Genomic DNA, 16,690 nt, shown 5'->3' on the forward strand with positions numbered 1-16,690 from the left:
AGGCTGTGGTTATATTTTGCATAAAACCGCTAAATAGCGGCTAAAATAATAGTGGTAATAAAAAATAAAATGAAATAAAAACAAGAGTGAAAGATTCTTTTACCCAACTTGTAATCTAGGAATTTTTAATCATGGCAGAAGAGTTGATGCACAATGGGCACGTGATAAAGCTGAAACCATATCGTCTGGAACAAAGCCTTTTTGTTTGTTTCCCATGGAAAGAAATAAGACACTGTGGAGAAAAAAGCATTCTGCGATAAAATGGGTGGGAATAGATATGAAAGGGAGAAGACAAGAGTACCTGAAGAATGGATTTTTTTTTTTCGAATGTGACTGGGGAAAGGAAAAAGGCTGCTATACGAATGTAAGAAGTGGAATAAAAAACTGATCGGAAATCAATGATTTAGCTCTTAAAAGCCAGTGAAAGTTCGGCGGAATGATGGAATAGGTCTTTTGTTCCCTTTTAGGGACGCCTTTTTGTTAACTTGGTGGGGGGGGGGGGAGGGATTTCATTAGGTTTCGACTTAAGACACTATTGCAGTAATTACTATCCCTTTCTCACTCTTAATTATTTTTTATCTTCAAGTTTACCCTGCTTTATGAAAACATGAAAATCATCAAAATCAAGATGTAGACAGAAAATTCATTTTGGTGGAATTTTGAACATACGATTTTACTGCACGGTTAAAAATAAGGGTTTGAAGTTCTACCATGCATCAGCTAAATGATGGACCGCCTTCTAGAATCTAGAAGGTGCATCATTTTCCTGGTTCCCCCGTTAAAAAGATTTTGATCCGAATCTCTTATTTTCACCGAAACTTCGGTTCAACTCAGATTGCAAATGGCAGACAGGCAAATCGAATCACGTTTTTCGCAGTGTAGACTGTTTATGAAATGCGAACATATTTTAATTAAAACATCACGATGGGGCTGGGGGGGGGGAAGAATCATGCTTTTATTTAATGAATGGTCTATAATTCTGAACTTGCCATTCTCCGAGCTATTGCAGCCTCCAAAGCTGGTGAACTGCACACTCTGCCCCGCTCCCATCTATAAACCACAAATAAAAGGGGAAGTATTCTGCCGCGTGTATTATGGCGAGGGGGAAGGAAAGGAGGGCTGGCCACTCACTGGGGTGCACGAGAATGGAATTCAGGTTGCCTGGCGTTCGTTATTATTCCCTCGCGTGGCCCGAGAGGGGGAGGGGAGAAGAAGGGAATATGTCCAAGCGGAGAGAGAGAGAGAGAGACCCATCGGAAATCAATGCGCCAGAGGGGCCCGCGTGTGTTTCTGCCTTCATGCACGCTAGGCACGAAAGCTCACAGCATGTTCTCTTTTTGATAGGTGCATTCGTGCGGCGATTTCTTTCTGACCCTCCCCCTCTTTGTTGTCATCCTTCGTTCATTTTCCCCGTTTTCGGCTTGGTTTTTATTTCCGAGACCCGATGTGTTGTGACCTTTTCTTGTTTGTTACGTAGAAAAGACTTGGAATCGCGAATCCTGGGCAGTTTTTCGGGGGCGGGGTCATCCTGTATCTATAAGATGGATAATATAGTAAAACCCGCTTGGGAAGTTTTCCGGAGGATTAAGAGGGAGGAGGAAAGGGGAAAAAAGTTACTCGAGGAAACTTCTTATCATACACTCTTTAAAATAAAGTTCTGTATTTCACCAAGAAATTGGTGAAATCTAGCTGCGTCTATCTTATTGGTGATAGGTTTCACCAATAAGACGGTTCTTATTGGTAATAAGTTTCACTCAGAAGATGGTTCTTATTGGTGATAAATTCCACCAATAAATGATTGCAGCTGGATTTTGCTGGTTTCATTAATTTCTTGGTGAAACATTGAATTCAAATTTTTAAGTGTGCAGATGAAAAATAAGCAATATAATAAAAATACTTAAATTTGGAAGCTCGGTTGAGATTGTCTGTATTTTTTGTTTGATTTATCATTTAGTTTAAAAAAAAACATTTAATTTACATAAAATCTGATTTTAAGAGTATATTAATATTTTTCAAAACGTTGTGTTTCCTTACACATTTTTTGCTTGTGCTATAGAGCTGTTCGAGCTTATGGCTCCGGAACATGTGGAAATGAATGTAGGACTGATGAATGTAATGCTCTTAGTCACTGAAAAAATCCGTAACTTTCACCAATGGGAAAACTTTTACCGGTGGAAAAATTATGAAATGAGTAGAAAGTAATGAAATATTTAAATTTCAGACAAAAGAATGCTTCACTGTGCATTACATTGTATTATTTAATAGTTGTAATCTTAACTTAATTTCACTGAATTATTGAAGTGCCTGAACAACGTCCGGTAAACTAGCATTGCAGCAAAAAAAAAAAAAAATTGAATTTTGACATCTTGAATTCCAATTATGTTTTTCGCTATCACGAGTATGTATATGTAGGCGTGTGTGTTTGTGTGTGGGGTATGTGTGTTTGTGTCTGTGTGCTGGCATAAGTGTGTGGGTAGTTGTGTGTATGAATGTGTGTGCGTGGGGGCGGGGTATGTGCATGTGTATGTAGGCATATGTGTTTGTGTCTGTGTGCAGGCATGAATGTGTGGGTAATTGTGTGTATGTCCGTGTGTATGTGTAGGTGTCTGTATGTATGCGTGAGTATATGTGTTTGTGTGTGCGTGTGTAGTTGTGTATGTATGTGCGTGTGTGTAGGACATGGATGCAACTGGAGGCGGCTTTCGCTATAGGAGCAGCATCGTGAGGACCCGGTCGACGGTGGTGCTGCAGAGGGTGCTAGTGGGAAAATAAAATGAAAGCACGCCAAAAACAGTCAAATGAAAGCAATAGGTAATCGTGATTGCTCAAAAAATGATGCATTGTAATTAAAACAAAAATCGCAAAGCAGCAAATTTGATTAAGTTCCAATTTTGATGACTAATTGCTCATTATAATATCCGTACAAATTTATGTCCCCCCCCCCCCCCCATTGTCCTGATTCATTACTATTTTTATTTATTTTATCCAGGATCAAATAAATAAAATCTTGAATCCAGGATGTAGTTTTGAAGATTTGAAAAAAAAAGAAACCCTCAAAATGAAATAATTTGGGAGGGGGGGGGGTATAAATGATCGTTTTGTAGATTGTGGTTATCGCTATAAGCAGGCCGAATATAAATGAAAAATTAGCTAAATATTGTTACCGACAGGCTTATTGTTTTTGTCAGTATTCTTATGCACTAGCACAGGCTTCACTATCATTAAAAGAACTTTTTGCTTCGCTAAAAAAAAAGTTGGATATTTTTCTCTCAAAAACAAGATGGCTTGAAATTATTCCGATGTAGCCGAAAGCTCCCTATACACGTCTTCGCTATAAATAGGCGCGACTATATGGTCAAATTTATTCAAAATCTTATAAACTTGTTCAACACAAACACTTCCCGTAGTTCCATAAATTTGCTCAACTGAAACACTCCCTCTTTATGCTAGTTAGATTTCGCTTTTTTCATCGATGACGGAACCCTTTAATTGCAATCGCAGAAATCCGAGACACTATGCCTCCCCTATCTCAGCCTTGCATCCGAATCTTTGGTGTCGAAGAAACACTAAAACAAGCAAATCTTAATCGAATATTTATCTCACGCTGCGCATCCCGAAGCTTAACAGCGGAATTAACGAATCCGCAGTTCCGCGAAAGATACATAAATTTATCCACTGGAAGCTTTTAGGAGTATTCAAAGCGGTGTTAGCCTTTAATCTGATTTACATTTCTCCCACTTCTCTGACTCGTTCCGTCCCCCTTCCCTGCCCTCCTCTTTTGTCATTTCGGCATCAGGAAAGACAAATAGATCACTGCTCGTTTCCGTAGAGAAATCAACGAATAACAGAAAAAAAAAAACCCGTCGTAGTGAACCACGTTATGTGGGCGCAAGTCATTCCTAAGTCACAATTCGAAGTTTAGATATTTGTACTTTGGTGAAAACAGCACAAATAAGCCGAAATAAGAAGCTTTCGGAATTATGCGCAATTTCATACGGCGTGTACATTAGGATGGAGTGAAAAAACTAAATTGAGAAATATGTAAAGCCTCTATATAACGGAAAAGTTGCCTCTTACCAAACCTACTTATCATACAAAATTTCAGCTAAATCAAATAATATCTTTAGCTGTGCATTTGACTGCGAAATTTTTGTAATTAGCCACCAAACAACGATACTATACTATGGCTTATAATTTTGTTTTTTCTTTCTCCTTTGAAGTTGTTTATATGCAAAGACAGCACTTCCATTTACATTTGAAGTTGTAACTCAATAGTTTTAAATCATTCGAACCAAATAGAATACTTAAAAAAGAAAGACAACCAACTCGAATAAAGAACGCAGTGTATGCAAAGAAAGTGCGCTAGTAAAGCATATGCGTTTAGTGCGCTTAATGCACATTGGAAAGCAATTTCGCAATCGCCTAGGTCATTCAACTAACTGTATATTAAGTATTTATTTATCAAGAGTTTCATTTTTAAACTTTCAAATGAGAGGAAATTATATTTTATCATTCCATTTTCGTCAGTTTGGTGAAAAATCAAACTAATTACTTAAATTTCATAGTCAAATGGGCAGCTAAAGATATTAATTGATTTAACTGAAATTTTGTATGATAAATAGGCTTGGTAAGAGGCAACCTTTCTACATATAGGTTTTACATATTTCTCAATTTCGTTTTTTTTTTACTCCACCCTAGTGTGCATACTATGTCCCATGACTTTCAACCGGGGTGCGCCCGTCAAACTATTTTTTAAGAATTAATTTCTTCGTGCTTTTGAAGAAAAAGATTAAATTTACAAAACTTTTTTTAAGAAAGAAAGCGCCTGACTCGTAATTAGGAGCACTGTCATTTCGTAAAAATTATTCGCTTGAGTTCCTGTCTATTCGCATGTCGCTTTGGGGTTCCAGTTTTCTCTTCTCGCGTTTTCTCCTGTTCTAGGAAAAACGGAGGGGGAGAGAAAAAAAAAAAAAAATCGGCGACATGTCTATCTGATATTGCAGTGGGGGGAAAAGTAAACAGAGCGGACTGAGAGAAAAGTCTTTCAACAGACGGCATGACATTCCCAGGTTATCAGTGCCGCCTGTGCGCTCGCCTTTTCCAGTCTGCCCATCCTGACAGCCGTTGATAAAGCGAGTGGCGCAGCTGATTAAACGAAAAAATTCCGAGGCGCTATCTGCGAGAAGCACACACGCACTAGATAGGGTTTCCGGACTCGCGGGGGGGGGGGGGGGGGGGGGGGGAGCACTGGAGATAAGCTCCCCAAGAGAATGGTTCCGGCTCAAAGGACGAGGAAAGAGATGGTCCGGTCGCCGGGCGTCCGGTTCGTTCGAATGTGCAGTTCCGGCCTTTGAGATTGTTGATGCTTGGCTTTGGGAAACGCTTGAGCGAGCGACTTGAAACTTTTACAGCTTGCTTCTGGTTTCCTCGACAAAGCATAGGTGTAAAGATCGGCGTTGGTTCCTTGACGAACCACGAATGTGAAGCATGGCTTCGATGAACACGACTAAGTACTGATTTAGAGATTGATGTCGATTCCTCGACAAAGCACGAATATAAAACATGTCTTCGATTCTTCGACAAAATACTAACGTAGAGATTGTTGTCAATTCTTCGACAATGCAGCGATGTAGATTGGTGTCGATTCCTCAACAAAGCACAAATGTGAAGCATGGCTTCGATGAACACGACTAAGTACTGACGTAGAGATTGTTGTCAATTCTTCGACAATGCAGCGATATAGATTGGTGTCTATTCCTTGACAAAGCACTAGTATAGAGGTTGGCGTCATAATTTGATTTTGACGAACATTATGCACAGGGCGGTGTTTCTATCAACACAAGTATGCGAGCCCACATGAAATCGAAAAGTAGTACAGGAGCTAACCTTCCTTGAAACCTACCATGTAAAGTAAGCCTTGGTTATGTATTGTCAGCATATAATTTTAGTATCAATGAACACATCCATTATTGACATTTAGTTTAAAAAGCAGAGTTTAACCAAACCCTTATTTTCAAATTCCTTGTTGTAATTCCAAAATCATTGCTTCTATTTATTTCCCAAAGAAAGAAAACAAGTTCTTCGAACCGCATTTAGTTTCTTGAAAAATATGTTTGCATAAAGTACCTAATGTTCAGTATTTGTTTTTATTAGTCTGAAGATAGCAAGAAAAATAGATATAAAAGAACAGCTAGTGTCTTCCTTTGTGTATGTTTCTATGGATATTTCAGTGGGTATAATTGGTCATTAAACTGTGAAATAATGCAACTATTTTGCTCTGAAATGAATATTCGACATCGTACGGGAGTTGGGAGTCGTATAGTCATCAGAACTTATTTCCATTTTTTAAATAGCCTGGATTCTGTTTACTCAGTGAAATATTATGTGATATTAACAAGAAGTGGTATGTAGAGGTCTCAAGCTAATCAAGTCCTGATAAAAGTTATTATTACTGCTTGGAAAGACAATCTAATAGATACTCCCAATTTGACGCATGATTCAAGTTTTTCCAACTAGTCTGTGAATACGACGCTGCACCACGACAATTGCACATCGCGAGAGGCAAAAGGTTGATCACGCTGACGCTGAGCAAGAAGCCCACAAGTCAGGTACTCGAAAGTGAATAGCCCCCCTCCTCCCATCCGTCACAAAACAATAGTCCGCGCATATATGCCAGTTGTCATCAATCTCCTCGCAACACCCGCGTCACCGATTTCACACCTCTGCCCCCGCAAATAATCCGTCATCCCCCGCCGCACCCATCGGGAAAAAAGAGGCTAAGCTGTTGCGCCCAAAACTTTTCCCCCCGCACCCGCCTTCTCGGCGCAAAGTCGCCAAATCACGGCAACCCCGCCGCATCGCTCCCGACATCGGAAGGCGCTATTCATCAGCGGCTCCGGCGACGCGGGTCTCTCTGCCCGTGGGGGGCGGGGGATGGGGCAAAGTCGGTTCGAGTGATCGATTCTCGGCCCCCCCTCCCTCCGTTCGCCGCACACACAGCTGCAGGCATCGGTGTCTAGAGAGCTCTCTCTCTCTTTCCCCCTCACTTTTTCTACCCCCTACTCGTCTCACCCACACGACGTGCCACTTCACTTGCCGCTAGTCCTCTCTCTCTCCCGCTGTTGTCACTCCCCCTCCCTTCTGCTCTCGCAACCACGCGTCGGATCTTTTTTCGTTTCGCTCGCACGGGGACCGGTTATATATTGCGGTGACGTATTTCGAGGTTTGAAGAAGGAGAGAAAAACAAGTCCCGATATCTCCACATGTGCGTACTGCTTTCTTTGGGTACGCCTTTGAGTGAAAAGTTTTTTCAAAATAAATTTTTTGCAAACTTTTTTTCCTGGAAATTCTTGTTGATATACATTTCTTTCTTCCGTTCTTTTAGTTTCAGTCACCAATGTTTACATTATTTATTAAAATAATCTGGAAGGGAGGAGAGAGAGAGAGAAAGATTTAAAAAATTTTGCTCGAACAATCTTGCAATTACTGCTTGTCACATGCATATAATTCGGCCAGATTCCACAATTTCAGATTTAAAAAATATATATATTTCCCATTCATAAATGGCCATAAAACATTGAAAATAGGTAAAACATATGTTGTGATGAACCAACTCGTGGCATCAATTCAATTTTGAGAAAAAGTGCCTATACGACTATTGTGCTTAGCACGGCAATAAAGCATTAATTTTTTACAATATGCTACAGCATGAATCTGTATTCACGTACTTTATGCCCTTCAAAGCCAGTGATAGCTATTTGAATGTTGAGTAGAAATTTAATTCGGCCGTAATTACTTTAAAATTTTTGTAGTCAATGTGTAAATATTATACATTTGATTAAATGCTATACACCTTGTGGCATTTGTTTTGAAAGAGGTTCTTCACATTCTGAAGCTGTTTTTTTACTTTATAAATATTGCAGAATTAAACAATCTTCCAATGGCGGGAGTGGACATATTGCATTGCTTTCCAAGGTTATCAACAATAAGAAGTGCCACCCAGTCCATCGGGAGACATTAGAAGCAAATTCGCAATGGTTTTACATTGCTGCTGAAAGGCATTAGAGAAATGTGTCGTTTCAGATCTGGTCAATCGAAAGCTGTTTAGTTGTGAGAATTAAATAAAGCTGCAATTTAAAATGTTCAAAGCGAGTGTTTTTGCATATTTCAATCTATTTTTTAGTTGAGAACTAGTTGCTAGAAAAAATCAAACTATCTGTCTATAGCAAAAGCGCTGTGCGTTTTTTTTGCCTGAAAACACCACGGCTACCTGTGACTGAATGCTTCTATTAAAAAATTTAATTTTCGGAAGCCACAATATACCAATTTCGCAGCGGTAAATACAGTGGGAAACGCCAAACACCGTATCTGATGCTACAGCTCAGCTTGCATTGTAGAGATACCAAATAGAGATTTAGTATAATTGCATTATTAGAAAATAATGCGACGCATTACCACAAAAAAAAAGAGAGGGAGAGAAACGAATGTGTACGGGCATTTCGGTTAATCATATCGTTTGAAAATAACAATTGCTAAAGTATTAAACTGTAAAATAATCACCATTTGAATTTATGTCACTTTTTTTGGTCAACCTTTAAGCCTTTTACGTGTCCCCCACCCCCCTGGAAGGTTATGAATTCAAAAACCTTGAATTGCAAATGATTATATTTTTGCTTTAGTAACTTTAAAAAGAAATTATGTCAGATGTTTATTTATATGTGATCGAAGTTCCAATTGGAATTGATTAACTTTGCATAAAGAATTCCAGCTGGATTTCTAATGAAAATAAGTACGTACGATCCAATGAAGTCAAAATGATGCCCAGACCCTGGTAAAAGTTGGTGCCAGCTTTACAAAAAAATCCTTCTGCTATTTTCAAAGGAGTGGTGCACTAGAAAACCTGTCGAATATTCTAACACTAACCCTGCTAAAATGTACACTAAAATTGTCACATGAAGTGTGCTTAAAAAGGAGGAGAGAAATTTATGCTGTTTTGGTGCTCTTAAAATTGTGGTGCTCAGGTTCACGGACCCGTGCATCAATTGGACACTGGATAAACATGTTTCGAGGTTCGATATATTTCATTTTCAGCGGAAGGAAATAGAGCTATCGCCCGACCAGTACAAACATGGCATTTTCTAATAATTTTCCTTTTGGAATTACATAGAAGGAAGTTACTATACGGTCAATTCATCCTAGAAAAATGTTTTTAAACCTTTTTTTTTCAAATAAATAAAATTGCGGTTTGTTAATTCACTGATCAGTAGTGGAGTAACAAGAGGGAGTCAGGGATTACAGCCTCTCTCATGAAGGAACAAAATTTTATGACCGTACTGCGCCAAATTTATATCTATCAATTTATATAGTGAAGCTATCACTCTGTTTATGCCTATTTAATCTATCTATTAATATCTATCCATCTGTACTTGTTTATCTATCAGTCCATACCTGTTTAGGTCCATCTATTATGAAGCATCTTCGTAATATTTACGAAGAATACCTATTTCTATACCTATTTCTATTAGTACTTGTCTATTGATATATATCCATCTATATTTGTATGTACATCTATGCCTCGATCTATCTCTATGTGTCTGACTATGTCATGCATCTATCTGTATCCATCTACTCTTATCTATACCTGTTTTTCGCTATGCAACTGCGGGCCGGTCTACCCTTCTCCATGAAATCTCTGAATGAGAAGTCCGTAGCATTTATGAACGGAAAGAACGTTCGCCTTTCCGATTCCAATCGGGAGTCCTTCCCGATGCAAGCGGCGAGACGGTCCCTCTCTTTCCGCTTCCTACGGGCGTTTGGGAAGAGCGCGCGACCGAACCGAGATAAAAAGGCGAAGCGATAAAATAAATAATAAATGACGAACGAAGCGGCAGCCGAATGAAAATAAAAAGAAAGAGACGGAGCGAAAATAAGAACGAAAAGAAAAAGAAAAAAATCCTACGAGAGAAAGAAAAGGAAAACGTGCATAACGAGAAAGCGGGGAGACAAGAGGTGAATCTGCACTCGTAATTGTTTCCGAACGCTTCGGTGGAATCTTTTAACGGCCGCGGTCGCGCAGTTTTTTCTCCCTCTCTCTCTCTTTCACCATTTTTTTCTCCAGATTCGACCCCCGAATAAAATGGGGGAGGGGGAGAAAAATGGAAATCTCACCATTCATTTCTTTGTACATTTTTTTCCACACTTGCCCCTCTCATCAAGATTTTTTCCCCCCTTCTCCTCAAAAAAGAAATATGTGCAGATCGGAATCTGCATGTTTTGGATAGAGTTCGTTATTTTTTGAGTTTTCTTGTCATTCTTGAACTCCGGAAAAAGACCTGGTGAATGGTTAAAAAAATAAATAAATAACAGATTCGTTTTTCGGTTACCTCACCCACGCTGCGTAACGAAAGAAAAGAACGGATTATTTGGAAATGGGCAAATTTTGGGCTGTCACGGTGGCTCGAGTTTTACGTCATTACTGAAATCTTTTCGATGGAAGCTTTCTTTATGTGTGAATTGAATTTCTATTTGGCTTACGCTACACATAGTCAGATACCTTTTTTTTGTTTTTGGAAAGAAATGTATTGATATATATGGAATAAACAAGTGTAAACGATTCTACCGGAAACCAGATTTCGACTAACCCAAATTGCTGTGGCTTCTTCAATGCCTGAAAATACTCTCTTTTTTTTAGAGTAGTGAACTTTCGAGGACTGAAATACATGTAAACAATTAAGACCACAATAGTGATTAATTCTATTCATAAAAGGAAGGAAAAAGAAAAACTTTTTCTAAGCATGTGTGAAATGGAAGATAACTGGGAAAAGAAGATTTTGATTTTTAATACTTAGACTTTTCACTCCAGGGAACCTAGTAAAAACATAGCATAATACTTAGACTGTCTGACTCACCATATTAAAGAAAATACATTTAAATGTAATATTTTGAAAATTCTTAATTGCTTTTTTCTGCATTTTTCTTTTACGTTGTTAATTTTTCCTCCAAAAAGCAAAGCTTGAAAAATCGCTTGTCAGGTGTTTAACTAATGCATTTCCATTCTTGAATGCGTGACGTATGTTTGTGAAAGCGATAAAAAATATCTCTGGGTTTAGGGCAAAGTATACTGATTTGGACGGTATGTGATACTCAGAAGAAAAAAAATTCAAATGTTAATGTAATACGGTTTTCACTTACGTAGTAACTATTCAAAATAGTTAATTTATTTCCTTTTCGTTAAAATTTAATACAAATATACGTTTCTACTAACATTGATAAGACGGTGCTTTATAATTAGTACGTGTATTAACAAGGAGGTATAGAAAGAATGCCCTGACCCATATTTCGTATATTGTTTTTTTGTTACTAGGGTGCCCAGTGCCCACGCAGACCGTGCCCCTGAAATTTTTAGAGGTATTGTTGTAGGGGGTATTAGGAGGATAAGAATTAGGTACAGGTGCTCCTGTTCCCTTTGAATACAACTTTGCATAATGTAAACCTGAAGTATATCCAAATTAAATAACCCGTTCTGTTTTTCTGAATAAACTAAGTTACATTTGTCGTTTGTCATCAGTTTGCGTGGTGATGACATCGTCTGCTAAATGACAGGAAACCATGAAGAAGAAAAGAGACAGAGTAGGATGCGGCAGAAGAACCCTTCCTTCTCAGAAAATGCCCGGAATTCGGGCTCTTCCGAAGCATAAGCTCGCTTTCCTTTTTGTTATTAGTATTTGCCAGTTTTTCGGAATTGCGGTGCGTTTATCAGTTTCTCGGTCACCAGGAAATGCCGCTCATCCGCTTCGCTTTCGGGAGTTTTGGCTGGCTACCGTAAAGACTCGATCATGCCGGGTTTACCAGAACAGAACTTTATTGCCTTCTTGGCAGCATATACGTTCCAACGAGGTTTTTTATTTCACTTAGAGTATAACTATATGCTAGTTTTATACTAACAATAAGAATATAATTAATTTTTAGCTGTATCAATTTCTATAGGGTGTAAATACGTGGGAAAAGATTAAAATGTTCCGGGAGAAATTCAAATAAATTACTTATAGAATAATGAGTTACAAATTTTAATCTTTTCCCCGTTAGGTCGGAAATACTTTTGCCAAGGTTTACGTTATTGTATACGTGACCTTGGAAAAGCATTTGAAATTTATCTGGATGATCACATTATAATTTTGAAGTATGGTGTAGCATTATATACATTGCTTGTTAAGCTTAGGTAGTTTTCAAGCACACACACACACAGACCAAAAAAAGTGCATCTTTATGCGATAAGTTGAAAACAATATTAAAATTTCACAAATAGCTTGGAGATTGATGAAATCAATGTTAAATTTGCACAAACAGCTATTAGAATGGTTTAAAACTGTTAAAATTGTGCAGTTATGAGTATTGTATGCATGTGTTTCTGGTTAAGAAACCTTCTTTTTTAATTAAAAAAAAAAAGGTTAAGAGGGTGAAAGACTCGACTTAAATTTTAATCAATTATCTTAACAATGTGTAAAAATTTTAGTCATTGTCATACATATCTGCAGCTGATAAATATTCCAATTATGTACGAAGGAAAGATTCGCTTAAACCATTACACAAAATTCAATCCTAAATTTAAAAACCACTTGTACTGAGATTCGATTTTTCTTCTTTGCAGCCAACTGCCTTTGCTAACGAAGCACCAGAAGCTCCAGAGTGTCCATATACCTTCATCCCAGAGCCGCCTCTCAATTACAACCAGGTAAGAGTCAATTAGCTCATTGGAATTTCGTTTCTTCTCTTCAACGGTCTTCGCCTCAAAATTTGAAACTTTTAGTCCAAGTTTTTGCTTTAAACATTGTCCCATTTTGAAAATCTTTTTAAAATGAGCTTTCTGTTCGCAGCACAAGCCCGAAGACATCCAAAAACCTTTGAGAAGGGATGTAGTGGTGGAAAAACCTCTTGATGTGTCCATTCCGAATTCGATTCCAAAATCGCCCATATTAGGTAAGAATCATTTTAGACTTTTCATCTAAAAGGTTCTAATTACAATGTCGTAATCAACTAACTTAACTTCCTGTTTTAAATTTACGGCGAGAGCTAGGACTTATACTATGTCGTCGACGTTCAGGCAAAAGTCATGGTTCAAAACTGCAGTTTTGAGTTATTATCGATTTGAGCTCAAATCGTTGTGAAAAATAGTAAACATTTTATCGATAGCCTCCGCGTAGAACTGTCTTAATTGAGAACTTGGCCTCGATTGAGAACTGGCAAGCAATTTCTGTAAAAGTGGTTTCTCTGCCTGCACATTGTTAATGCAGGTAAACAAAGCGGAAGAATATAAACTCGTGTTAAAAACATGATCGCAAGAAAAGATCGTCGTGTGCATATTCTGCACACGACGACAAATGAGAGGTGACACACGAACTTGCAACATGGTAAAATTGAGATATTTGTTTTGCTGCAATTTGGTGCCACACTTTCAAGTCTCTGCGTAGACCCGCCTTAATTGAGAACTTGGCCTCGAGCAACAAGCCTCTTAAGAATTGATTAAAAAAGGCACTGGTAAGCTTAACTCATACAATAGGGTTAGCTGAAGTAAATTTTTTAAATTGTGTAGATTACTTTATGCAAGAAAATAATTAGTAATAAATTTGAATTCGCTGAAACACTTAAAGTTTCGGACAATTTTAGGGTCAATATTACTGTGAGATGGACTGTTTACACCAGAAAGCATTTTACAGTAAATTTTAACAGAAAAATAAAACGATTGCAATTCCTCTTGGTATGTTGGTAAGCCACGTAACATTGAGTGCGAAGCACATAATTTCTTTCTTTTTTCTCACGTCCAGTCAGTATCGGGGTTAACGTGGAAAAAGCAGGTTCGAACTCCGCTTCTTGCATCTCCTTCTTTTTGACCAGCGCAAGTAGCCAGTTTTCGTATTTTTTTTTTCGTAACATCGTACAATAAAACAAGATTTTACGGTAAAAAAAGCTGAGAAAACGGATGCCACCATTTTCTATTCTGATATTTCAGGATTCCCTCCCCCATGCAGCCTGTTACTTTCTTTTTGTGGAATTATTGACTTTTGCCTGAACGCCGACGCTATATTTTCAATTGCTTGTGCACGTTTTAATTGTTGTCGGAATTTCTCTCTCCCGCAGTACCGGCCAAAACCCCCGAAGTCACCCTCCCATGCATCCCTGCGAGCCGCCTGCCTCCACCGTCCGAGGACCGCCTGCGTGCGATCCGCGCCCGTCGCCGCATCCGTCAGCGGCTACTCGCCCGCATCTGTCGTCAGCGGCGGCCGCTGCCGGCGGCGCAGCAGCCCGACCGCGCCGCACTGGACCGGCAGCTGGCGGTGCGGCACGCCCGCAAGTTACTGTCGCAGCTCACGCTGCGCTTCGCCCACCGGCGCTACGTGCACAAGTGGCACGCCATCAAGCAGAGGAAGGGAGCGGTGGTCCGCCTGCGGAAGAAGCGGCGCGACGGGAAGATCGTCTTCAAGATCAGGAAGGCCAAGGAAAGTGTGAAGGAGAAGCAGGCGCAGCTGGCTAACGCTGCGAACAAAGTGAGTAGCGCAATAAGAAAGAGTGATAAATTTGATTTAGTTTTATCTTAAAGTCAGATCTGACAGTTCTAAGCGAAGCCCAAAATCTAAGAGGAGTGGCAAGAAAAGTTTATTAAGTATAGCGCGACCGTCCGCAGGGAATGAACACTTAAACTCTATTTCATTTTCAAAAGATCTTAAAATCGTTAAAAACTGAAGCATTTGGTACATGTCAGTAAAAAAATATTTTAATTGAAATCTGTAATTATTTCTTTAAAAATGTGGGTGAACCGTTTTTCGGGGGAGTGAAATGGAAAGAAAAGGCGTCAACCGAATGAATGAATACACTCAACGAGTGGACAAACAGCATCTTGTTATCATTTTTTCTAGTGTGTTGAAGAAAGTTACTACTCTGTCCAATCGTCTTAGATTTTTTTTTTTTTTTTTTGAAACCTTATTTTAAAAAAAAAATAATTTGAATTTTGCCATCTTGAATTTAAATTATGTTTTTCGCAATCACGAATGTGTGTGTGTGTGGGTATGTGAGTGTGTGTGTGGGGGGAGGTATGTGTCTGTGTGCAGGCATGATTGTGTGGGTATGTATGTGTGTGTAGGATATATACGCAACCTGGCGACTTTGCTCGCCAGAGGAGCAGCATCGGGAGTCGCCGGTCGACGGTGGTGCTTCAGAGGAAGGCGGGGGGGGGGGGGGGAATAAAATCATAGGACGCCAAAAACAGTCAAATGAGAACAGTAAGCAATGTGATTGCTCAAAAAATTAAGAGGCCGGTCGAATCTGTTCACTTACTGGTCGGTCTACTTCAAATATTGCTTAAAATTATACCGTTGAAGTTCACTTAATCTAGGCACTAAAATTTCTGAGGTACACGAAACTGAATAAAATTCAACAACACAAATTTAATTTTGATGCTCAATGAACCGAAACTAAATACAGATTATTCTATGGATATCAACTTCCGAATTTTCAACGTTTTAAATTTTCTGGGTTTTTGATTAAAAGACTTTACACAAAATGTGTTTGGTGTTTTCAAGAAAAGAAACAAAAGTACAATTTGGAATAGCTTTCGATGAATGCATTATATTAAAGATAAGGGTTCGTTCTAAAGTGGTAAAAAGTTCTACTATTATGTTTTCTTGATCGTGTGAAGCATGAGCAAAATCTAACAAAAAATGTTTCTTTTTTACAGACTTCGAATACACAATGTTCCCTCGCCATCCCTGCCGAAATGAAACGACTCATGGTCAACAAAGCATTGGGAGAGACGACTTTACACCGAGCAGCAAGATTAGGATATCCTGTAAGTGAAAGTATCTTAATTGCTATACATTTTAACGTATAAAGCTTGAGTGTACTCTGATTCCCATTCAAAAATGCTTATTCAAGGCTAGCCCTGAAATTGATCTTTCTCTCAACAATGAGCATCTCATACTTCAAGAATTTCTGGAGTTATTTAACACACACGCACGCGCGTCATGCTTTATGTTTACTAATTAATATTCCTATTAGTCAGGTCTTGTTCACAGAATTCGCTCAAAATGCAAAAATTATCGTCCGCTGTGCAAAGATTACATAGATCTTTGTTCTAAAATCGAACGTCGCCGTAGTTGAGTAAATACAAAGTCTACAAATTATTCTGCACCATCATTTTCCTCGCGTTCTTTTCAAATTTCTTTCAATACATCGTATTCGGATGAAAATGTCAAAAATTAACGAACTGTAACTAATGTCTTGCAGCAACTGCCTCTTCCTTTCAGTTCGATTTTAATTTTGCAACTTCTCTCAAATCACCTTTTGTCGTCGACTCGCTTTGTGCGAAAGAACAATGTTACCCGGATTAGTGCCCTGACGATTTAATCAAGAGGATTTTCCATTTTTGTTTTGCCCGAAATAATCACGAAAAGCGCAATTCATCGCAGAGAGAGCACATTCCACCGGGGATTCGGATTTCCGAGAGAGAGTTCCAACTGTTACAAATTAAACGTTTTTGAATGAAAACCTACAGATGAGGGAAGATGTTAATTAGAAACAAGGGCTGAATTTTCAACCATTGATTCTTTGAACCCTCTCCCCCGTCTTCCCCGGTAAATAATCGAAAAAAGGTAATTAGAATTAATTCTCGCTTCAAGTTCGGTCTTCCTTTGATGCTTTC

General features: G+C 38.7%; 1 protein-coding gene across 1 annotated transcript in view; it reads left to right on the top strand.

Moving 5' to 3' along the window:
* LOC129235197 (uncharacterized) overlaps positions 1–16,690 on the top strand; it is a 62,611-nt gene that overhangs the window by 35,826 nt on the left and 10,095 nt on the right. Inside the window, exons 3-6 of the mRNA XM_054868898.1 lie at positions 12,647–12,730; positions 12,873–12,975; positions 14,134–14,540; positions 15,728–15,838. Coding sequence (XP_054724873.1) covers positions 12,647–12,730; positions 12,873–12,975; positions 14,134–14,540; positions 15,728–15,838 — 705 coding nt within the window. The remainder of the gene's footprint in view (positions 1–12,646; positions 12,731–12,872; positions 12,976–14,133; positions 14,541–15,727; positions 15,839–16,690) is intronic.

This window comes from Uloborus diversus, chromosome 2 (genome assembly GCF_026930045.1).
Source record: "Uloborus diversus isolate 005 chromosome 2, Udiv.v.3.1, whole genome shotgun sequence".
NCBI classification, from domain to species: Eukaryota; Metazoa; Arthropoda; class Arachnida; order Araneae; family Uloboridae; genus Uloborus; species Uloborus diversus.